The sequence below is a fragment of the Zea mays genome, chromosome 5 (assembly GCF_902167145.1).
Source record: "Zea mays cultivar B73 chromosome 5, Zm-B73-REFERENCE-NAM-5.0, whole genome shotgun sequence".
NCBI classification, from domain to species: Eukaryota; Viridiplantae; Streptophyta; class Magnoliopsida; order Poales; family Poaceae; genus Zea; species Zea mays.
The window spans coordinates 32,069,340-32,079,208 of record NC_050100.1 but is presented as its reverse complement, the minus strand read 5'-3'; the positions used below and the strand labels follow the sequence as shown (position 1 = coordinate 32,079,208).

Here is a 9,869-nt window from a genome sequence, read left to right as displayed (position 1 = left end):
TTTTGAGTTGGTTTAAATCCATAACAAATCATAATTCATATTAATTCATTTCAATACACTTCGATCCACATGAAATTGAAATAACTGAACAAGACGTAGTGAGATAGCATCCCTTTCTGCACTACCAGGTTCTAACTAGGATTTATATTTTAGGTAAACAAACAAACTCTGTTGCATGGACAGTAGTCGGGCAACCAAAGCCCCTAACCAAACACACTTTTAAGTTTAGGGGTCGTTTGACAGAGCTTTCATAGCTTCGCTCCTAACGAGAATCACTCCTGCCGAGCTAAACAATAAAAATCTGAATTGCTTCATGGTGGGAGTGGAGTGAATCTAATCTCTAATTTGTACTAGAAAGTAGGAGTCAAAAAAACATGCTTCCCATCACTCCCAATCTGCTCTTCACTCTTTAACCTCTCATGAATCACTTCACAGCCTATTTGCCAAATATTTTTCGTCAAATAGATTCACTTCCGGTAGAGAATCACCCTATTAAAGAATCAACTCTCAGAGCTAGACAATCATGAGCTTTAGGGCTCATTTGGTAGAACTGCACTCTATGATTTTATAGCTCTGAGAGCTGATTCTCTAATAGAGTGATTCTCTGTCGGAAATGAATTTATTTGACGAAAATCATTTGGTAAATAGGCAGTGAAGTGATTTCTGATGGGTCAGAGAGTAGGGAGTAGGCTGAGAGTGGTGGGAAACAGATTTTTTGGCTCCCACTTTTTAGTACAAAATAGAGATTAGATTCACTCCATTTACGCCATGGAGCAGTTCAGATTTTTATTATTTAGCTCGACGGAACTGTGAACTGTGAAATCACTCTTGCTCGGCTGGAGCTGGCGTCGAACGCGACTACACGAGCTGGGCTCGCTCGAAGTCGACTCGTTGACAGCCGTCACCCCTGCTGTCATTTCGTCGAGCATCTCGCCAGCATCGCGACCGCCGGGCGCCGGCTTCCTCCGCATCGCGTCGGTTGATTCCCAGCGAGGATGGAGAGGTTCTTCTCCAACCCTTCAAACGCCCCGCGGTGCGACACAGACACCGGCATCACCCTAATCTCGGGCCCTCCGTGTTGGTACGCGCCTCATTGCTCACCCTTGCCCTTCTCAAACTAGCCCGTTTGGCACGCGCTGAGCCGGAATCGAACCGGAGCTACCTTATTACCGCTCGGATCATGCAGTGCCCTTGTTTTGGTCCAAGGTCAGCGGGAAGACCTCGCTCCTCTTCCAGTTCGCGGTGAACCGCGCGGCGGAGAGTGGCCGCGGCGTCGTGTTCATCTGCAGCAAGGGGAGGCTGGAGAGCAACCCTCCTTTCCTGTCCCAGGTGAGGAGCCTTCGTTTGCTTGGCAGCGTTGTTCAAGTGGAAGAGGAGCAAGCTGCAAAAGTTTGCACATGCTGGATGGTTGTTCCTCATTTCTGAATCCGCACCTACTTTGATTTTAGGGCGTCGATCCATCGATGAGCTTACTTCAGAGGATACAAATCAAGTAAGAGGTCTTCTGACTCGTGGATGTGTTTCTTGCTCTGCATACCCTATTTGTTTTGGCGATCCCATGATTTTAAATTCTGCATGGTATAAAGAATGTGCAATGTTGTCTGTTTCAACGTATTGTGTTGCTTGGCTATCCATCTGCTCGTTTATTGTGTAAACTTTTGTTAAAATGGTAGTCATTTCATTCAGCGATGGATAGTTTATGCCTAAATTATGTGTTATTGCTCCTAGATATATTGAAGACGGTGATGAAATCAGAAAGTACTTTGCTGCATTTCACCTTCTTGACGACTTCCCCGCTGCAGTCATTGTTGATGATTTTGCAGATTTCTTCTCCGACAGGTGTTATTTCCATTCTGTCTTGTGATGTTAATGACACTTATCCACAACTTGTTGACTTCATGCCATGGCATGCAAATCAGGTTCAGCATTTTGTTACTTAAATAAACACACTAATGGGAGCAACCTTCAAATGCGCCCTTTCTTCTTCTGGCTAAATTCAGATGATGGATTTGAGATAGCTGAAAATAGAGATTTTGATCTGTAACTGCCATGAGTTGTTAATGCTATATAATCGGTCATTTGCACAGATTACTTGAGTTAAATATTGTCTCAGGGCTCAGCATATTTCATTTAGGATATTGCCATCAGTTGTTTACTTAAGCATTTCCTTAAAGCACTACTACTTCATTTTCATATTGTCTCTTAACAGGCACTTTGGTTTGGTTCCACTTTCTACTATACAAAAAAGTGAACACCAGCACATCACTGTAAAATTAAATTCTAGACTTGCAGTTATTATGCTTTTTTGTATATACAGGTAGCTCTGACCTGTTGAAACTGTCATAGGAGCTGCCAACAAAGATATGGAATTGCTAGGGCTCGAGATCTAGCAATGGTGCGTGCACTAGCTTTGTGCCACAATGCTATTGGGCATGCAAAGTAAGCGACACAGTAATGCTAAATATTGAAATATCCCTGTACGAGAATGTTGTTTGAAGTAACCATCTAAATCTCTTTCATAGTGCAAAGCTTGGAACTCTTGGTTATTGCAATCTATTACTTTCTGATGTACATCAAGGTGATACTCCAAGATTGTTGTTCATTTACCAGAGATGGATAAATTCCATATACACAATCCGAGGTAAATGTTTAGTAGACATTACTCCTCTTTATTCAGTTCTTATGACCAATGCCCCACCTAGCTGAATAGGCATAACAAAGCTACCTGAAAAAGGTAAGGTGTACCTTAAATTGAAATCGACAAATTGTATTTTGCCAGATGCATTTTTTAGAAAGATTCCCAGATAAAGTTCAGTATAATATTTAATTAGGCAAGGGGTGTCCTAACCCACCTACTCACTCATCAATTACGTTGTTCAACTGACTTGCACAGAAAGACCCCTATTGTTTAGTAATTTGGCGCCCCATGTTTTTGATTGACTGATGTCAAGTAAACTTTTCAATGTTCGATTCTACTCTATGTTAGAACATTTTAGTGAATGCTATTTCGATCTAAATGGTCCTATTATCTCTCCCATGCTAGGAAGCATTACTCCTCTTTTCATTCCAAATTCTTCAATAAGACCGATACGATTTATTGGTCTTTGTGTTTCGCTTATTACTTTTTTTGTATCCTCTTGTTCCTCGGATACAATTTGACATTTTGACCCTTCTGGGCCAAATCTCGATTTGTGGAAATCCTTCGATGGCTCCTTTATGAAAACATCCATTTGTATATGGGTATAGACGGTCTTTCATAGCGAAAGGGCCTCTAGCGTAATGGTTAAGGCTTCCGAGTAGCACCTCCAGGTCCTGGGTTCGATCCCCCTCGGGGGCGAATTTCTGGCTTGGTTAAAAAAATCCCCTCGCTGTGCCCCGCCCGCTCCCGGGTTACGTCCTGCGCGCCACCCTCCGGCTGGGCCGTTGCAGAGTGGGCGGTGACGGCCCGCTAGTGATGGGGGGCCAGGGTTCGGGGATTTTCTCGGCCGGGACCATGTTTCGGTCTCTTCTTAATATAATACCGGGAGGGCGGTCTTTCCCTCCCCGGCCGAGTTTTTTTTAGACGGTCTTTCATAGTTTCATTATACTTCGTTATATTGACCACATTTTTTTATCCTTATTTGCATTTAAGTGGGTTGATCTGGTATGAGAAGTTTGGGTTATTTGCAATTCCTTTGGTGTTCCCACGAGTCACCTAAAAAATTGCAATCCTTGATATGGTAGAACATTTTGCACTCGCACAGAAGGCACGTTGGGAGATAGTATTATGTATTCAACTTAAAATACACCTCGTCAAAACAACCTGTCAAACAGTCTTCATAAAATTGCAAGTTTTGTTGTCGAAAATACAAGTGGCATTTTCTTATATTTTATAGAGTTACCTCCAATTATTTTGTCTATGAGTGATTGCAGGTTTGATATGGCTTGAGTTAACCTGTTTATACAATATAATTTATTGCCTTTTCGTAGGTGACGGCAATGGATCCTACATACTTCAGAACCTTGGCAGTTCAGAAACTGGGTCAAAGAAAGCAAGAAAAGCTAAATACTCAATAGCACTACAATATCTTGTTCTTGAAGAGACCAGCACCTAAAAATTCTTCATTTTTCTATTACAGTTCAGTTCCCAACAGAGATCATAGGACCCGACAGTTAGTTTTATGCTTTTAGCATACTGAGTGTAACAACAATTTCCTTTTTTATGGTTCTCGTAGCTGCACTTGAGTTAGTTGTGTATGTAAGTTTGCACCTCTAGCTGATGTGGGTGTTTTGCATTTGAACCAATCCACAACCGGGTTTGATATGTTATGCTGAACATCAGTGAGCACCACAAATTTTCAGTGTCCTCGTTTTGCCAGAAGTTCAGGATTTGCTCAAGTTGTTCAACTGGATTGATTACATGTGCGGATGATGTGCCTCATAACTATTTAGCGAAGCAGCAAGGTCTTGCTTTAAGGAAATTATTGTCATGAACAAAGTGTCAAAGTGGCAACTGCGTTGTCAGGCGTGTTTCCGTTACCTATTTCCCTTTTTCTTCCGGACAATATTTCATTCCGTGTCTCCTTTTCCATTGAATGTTTCATGTACAAGTCTTTGACTAGATTTATATAAAAAAATATTTTGACTAAATTTATATATAGAAAATTATAAATATTTATAATACAAAATGATAACTATTAGATTAGTTATAGAATACATTTTTATAAAAAAATTATTTGTAGACAAAATACTGATGGTAGTTACTACAAACTTGGTTAAAACCTAATTACAATTGAGCTAGATTCTCAGTTGCATTTGTCTACCGAGGAAGCATAGCGCAAACGCAACACGAGCTACATATACGTTTAGCCATGACATTAGGGTCAACCTGCTCCTTATCAACAGATACTGCATTCCAGGCCTCTACGCAAAATCATAATGAGCTCATCAATCATTATTTTTTCTCATCATTTGCAGTATAACATATCCATGTCGAAGTGGAAGAAACCAAAACTACAATTTATTATTTAAAGCACCAACGTAAAACCACATAGTACCAGTTAAGTCACAAAATGAACAAAGGAAGAGAAAAAGGCTGCGCTGAAGGCTCTCCCAGGAATTGCATAGAGTTTCATACTCCTGAAATGGCAGTGGCAGGAAGCTCTGTGAGACAGATGAGTTGTATCCTCTCCAGCACCAACTACAAACTAGGAACATACAAAATGTCACAGATTTCTTCATGACTAAAAGGCTGGCATTGCTGCTCATAGATCCTTAACAATCGCAATACCCATAGAGTTGGCTGTGCCAATGATGGACTTGCACAGCGCCTCAAGAGAGATGTGCTTGCAGAAGGGGTCAGCCTGCTTCAACTTTGCAATCTCGTATACGTGGCGGAGGGTGAGGGACGATACATTCACGTGGCTTGGGCGAGTGCTGGCGGTTTCGATTCCTGCTGCCTTCTTGAGGAACCATGATACCGAGGGCGACTTGACCACGAACTCGAAGGTGCTATCCTTGTAGGCAGTTAGGGTGACTTGCATTGGAGTTTCTGCCTTGTACTTTTGGGTCCTGGCATTGAAGTCCTTGCAAAAGGCCATCAAATTGAGCCGGTAGAAACCAAGTGCTGGACCAACTGGAGGTGCAGGACGGGCTGCACCGGCTGGGACAACAAGACGGATTGTTGCCAGTATAGACTTCCTTGCCGCTGCATCTTTCAGTGTTGCCATCGGTCTACGTATGTCTGCATTATAACAAGAGCTTCCATCAAACAGTGTAACACTAGCCAATAAAGCAGTAGCTGAAAATGACATCCCACTAAGTGCCTTTAAGGTCTGTGCTTCGATTGATGTCCAGAGTAACAGAAAGATGGTGTGCTATACAAAGAAACAAGTTTAGCATGAAAAATTTCCTGAAGCTGTCTGCCCTGTATTTCCATTTACAATTTGATCCAGTTCAGTTTAACTCAGATGTCAGAAAATAACAGTACTTGCAAATTATCTAAATCAGAGTTCAAAACAACAAGTTCAACTAGCCATCTAATAGAAAAAAAAATTAAAAAAAAGCATTGGCTACAGTGAACCTAATACAGAAATACCGCATGGCAAGCGCAAAGAGCAATCACTCGTAAAAACCTTCAAACAGAAATATTATTCTACCTTTCAATGAAAGATGTTATTCTTCAGATATATATAACAACTGTCTGAACAAATAGCAGGGTTCCAAAAAGCGGCACTAAGCAGCGGCTGCTGGCTCCCGCTGCCCTCAGGCCGCGCACGGCGCAGCCGCCGGGGCCGGGCGCCGTTGATGATCCACCGGAGAAGGGAGGAGAGAGAGAGAGGCACGCACGCAGAGCTCACCAGCCGTGCGGAGGACCAAAGGCGAGGGCGCGAGGCGACTGGCAAGAGGCGAGAAAGGAAGCAGCTGACGCCGTTCCTGAGAGCACGAGCCTGAGCGCCGTCGCCGTCGCCTGCGTGCCCAGCGATGGAGCGCCGGGGAGATGGAAACGGCGGCGGCTAGTGCCCTCGCTGGAGCAGTGAAAAGGTTAGGGTAGTGTCCGGTGGAACTGATTTGCGCTCAATTAATGGGCTTTTAGATGGGCCACAGAATAAAAGTCCACACTATCCTCTTTTTTTTCTTTTATTATTCAATTTTTTTATTTCTAACGTCTTGACAGACCATCACATAATTTAATGTATGTTAGATGTTTTGAGTTATGTCTTGAGGATGTACTGCATGTTAGAAACTGATATTATAATGTTCAGAATATAATTAATAAAGAGGCTTATAAAATAATGAGTAAGGATTATTTATAGACCATCTCATTTGTAAATATACACTAGTCGGTTGCCCGTGCGTTGCGACGTCTTACAACAATACCCACGTAAACTATCGTTTAAAAAAAATTCAAGATTTTTTATTGATTGTCTCCGCTCTCTGTATAATATATTTTTTGATTTAGCTAACTGATGTTATTGTTTACTCCATGCAAATATGTCTTGGTACAACACGGCCAATGAAGTGAGCGATTATAAAAGAGTTCACAACGATTGACTGAATGAACAGAGATTATAAAATGACATAATTCCATCATACAAAGACCAAATAAGAGAAAGTTTGTGAGATCAAGTTTATAAAATAAGTCCCATGAAGTTAAACTTATAAAAAAGATAGATCAAAATATGGAGTGATAGCTAAAGTCAGGCATCAATAAAAACTAAATGCGCTCCATATAAATTACGCTACTTCGTAGCAATTACTAACGTTTAAAACCAACAAATAACCTTTCATTTTGCTGTTAGTGTGACAAATCATTGTTGCTCCATCCAATTCAGCAACCTCAAATACCATGTAGTCCATTACGGCAATGTGGTCTCAGAAACGACCTAATGCTTACAAGAGCAAAGAACGTCGTGTCGTGCTTGGGTTGTAGCCTCGACCCGTAGTGCTGGCCCGGCCCGACACGATTTTTTTTTTGTTTTACAAAAAAAACGCATATAGCTATATATAATTTATATTCAATATTAAAAACATCTTAGCTGATGTTCTACTGGTTAGACAGTTTCACCTAGTGTTTCCCGCCCTTCTCCCATCAGGGCATGGGTTCGGACCCCACTAAGTATAATAAGTATAGATTTGAAATAAAAAACATTGGCGTCCTTGATTCATTCGCATTCTTTTAATTGTTTTTCACTCTTACCTTGGTCGAAGAACAACATTGGCGTCCACCGTGCTTGGCACGTTAAAATTTCTTAGAGAGATAAGATTTGTAAGGGAAAGAAAAAACTCACATTAAAAAAATCAGCATGTTAGTTTGCACTGCTTTCAATGTGTAACCGTTCACATTCGCTTTCACTTCATACTTATTCGTGCTTCATGACTACATACATGGCGGACCGACGTCAAGAGCAGTGGGGCACATGCCCTCACTCAATTTTGTTGATTTAGTATAAGTTTTGCCTTATTTACTATAATCACAATGACTTATTTGTAGTTAACCTTTTATTTAGACCTCCACTCAAAATTAGGCCCCCACTTAAATTTTTGTCTAGATTTGCCCCTGACTACATAGGCAAACACTATTTCGGATGGCCATCGGAAACTGGCAATGGGTTCAAAAGAAGAAAGCATTGCTAAAGTTGATGATAGTTTAGAGTTGCTACTTTAGAAAATATCTTTTATGATCAAATACCATTTTAGATTTGTCAAATGGTAGATCGACCGAACTAGTGTTATATCGTTTTATAGTTAAGATAAGTGTCTTGCTAGGGTCGAAATTAGCCTATGTTATCAAGGTCGTGTGACCCTAAAAAACTTTAGCACCTCATTAAAGAATTATTGTTTATTATTATGGACCCCAACAAACTTTATGGCCGAATTTGCAACACATCTTGCACTTTAAAATTTGTTTTTATTATATTAAAAGTTTTCCTTGTTTTATCTATAACGCTAGATAATTCACTCGTTTAAACTTTGCAAAATGCACCCATCTAAATCAACACACACTAATAACCTCCACTAAATCCACCAAATAAATCACCACACACCCATTAACACACCATCCAAACTAACAGTTTACATCGTTGGATACACTCCTCTCCCTTACTCATTCAAAGACAATAGAATATTATTTGGAATCCCTCGTCCTCTTCCGTAGAGATGGCAATGGTTACCCGAAACCCGAATATCCGACGGGTTTTACCCGATATGTAGGCGAGTATGGGATTATTTCTATACCCACGGGTACGTTAATGGACAACAACCTCTATCCGTTGGATTGATGGGTACGAGTACGGGTGGGTACTACCCATACCTGCATACACGTGGGTAAAATATACATGTATCATACCGCTATTATTATCTAATAAATTACATCTTAGTTAAAATAAAACCCTTCTTCGGCTATTGTTTATTTAACTATCAAGTTATGCAATCATATGGTTTGCTATATTTCATGTTAAACTTATTTTTGTGTATTTGTTTGACATTTTGAGTGATCGGAATACTAAAAGTTAAGACCTTAGTGGGTATGGGTTACCCGACGAGTAAAATTACACGCGCGGGTATGGATATGATTTTATATTCGTGAGCGTATATGGATAACCCAACGGATATAATTTTTTGATGGTATGAATATAGAATGCTACTACCCGACATGCATATACCTATTGCCATCCATACCATACTCTCCCGCGACCCACCAGCCTCCTGCCTCCCCACCCTCTAAAAGCTTTTCATATATTCTGTGAAGACCTTTAGCTTAGTATTTTTTTTTCTATGAGGTAGTGGTTTTGATGCTATCCTCCATTGACACTGATAGGTCCCATAGCTAACCGGGCGCATTGATTAAAGGTTAACAGAGACGATCGATATAAGACAACTGCTTCCTTTCCTTTAATAGTACATTAATAATAGATTAATAATAGAGGCGAACACCTTATGACTACTGCCCCCATAAGTTGATTAACCGAGATAGTGACAGAGTTGACCACCTTAGTTAATAGACTATTAACAGAGATGCTTCGACCTTTTATAAGCACAAGATAGTTAGATAGTATTCCAGCTGATTCTGAGTAACTGTTCAGACTTTTGACTTCTAGAGGCACGCCATGTATCTTGTCTCGATAGTGGCCAGATACACAAATGAAAGACAGCGGCTTAACCTGTAACTGATCCTAAACACGCACAACCTAAGAAACTCAGAAACAAAATGAATTGTACAAATCACCAATCTTCACAGATCACGCTGGACACACTCGCATGGGCACATCTTATAGTGCTTCCATTGACCTATGTAATAAAGAAGCTAAGAAGCAAGTAGTTCGTTTTGAATCACTGGAATCTGCGCAGAGAACTTTAGCTGTTTAGCATCGTAGTCAACAAAACAAATT

General features: G+C 40.7%; 2 protein-coding genes across 5 annotated transcripts; one reads left to right on the top strand and one right to left on the bottom strand.

Moving 5' to 3' along the window:
• The first annotated feature begins 920 nt into the window (after positions 1–920).
• On the top strand, positions 921–4,364 carry LOC100273819 (uncharacterized). Of its 2 annotated transcripts, none has more exons than NM_001148218.2 (7): positions 921–1,081; positions 1,187–1,329; positions 1,449–1,492; positions 1,729–1,839; positions 2,347–2,439; positions 2,523–2,641; positions 3,970–4,364. In NM_001148218.2, the coding sequence occupies exons 3-7, from the start codon at positions 1,464–1,466 to the stop codon at positions 4,092–4,094; spliced, it is 477 nt and encodes a 158-aa protein (NP_001141690.2). In that variant the 5' UTR covers positions 921–1,081; positions 1,187–1,329; positions 1,449–1,463; the 3' UTR covers positions 4,095–4,364. The 2 variants fall into 2 exon arrangements, with proteins under 2 accessions (NP_001141690.2, NP_001347388.1); NM_001360459.1 differs by having other exon boundaries at positions 969–1,081; positions 1,212–1,329; positions 3,970–4,345.
• Positions 4,365–4,971: 607 nt separating this feature from the next.
• LOC100273719 (50S ribosomal protein L11-like) lies at positions 4,972–6,719 on the bottom strand. Of its 3 annotated transcripts, none has more exons than XM_008683251.4 (2): positions 6,138–6,719; positions 4,972–5,722 (listed from the first exon to the last, which is right to left on the bottom strand). In XM_008683251.4, the coding sequence occupies exon 2, from the start codon at positions 5,706–5,708 to the stop codon at positions 5,244–5,246; it is 465 nt and encodes a 154-aa protein (XP_008681473.1). In that variant the 5' UTR covers positions 5,709–5,722; positions 6,138–6,719; the 3' UTR covers positions 4,972–5,243. The 3 variants fall into 3 exon arrangements, with proteins under 3 accessions (XP_008681473.1, NP_001345139.1, NP_001141601.1); NM_001358210.1 differs by having other exon boundaries at positions 4,979–5,722; positions 6,339–6,473; NM_001148129.1 differs by having other exon boundaries at positions 4,980–5,722; positions 6,328–6,482.
• Between the last annotated feature and the right edge of the window lie 3,150 nt (positions 6,720–9,869).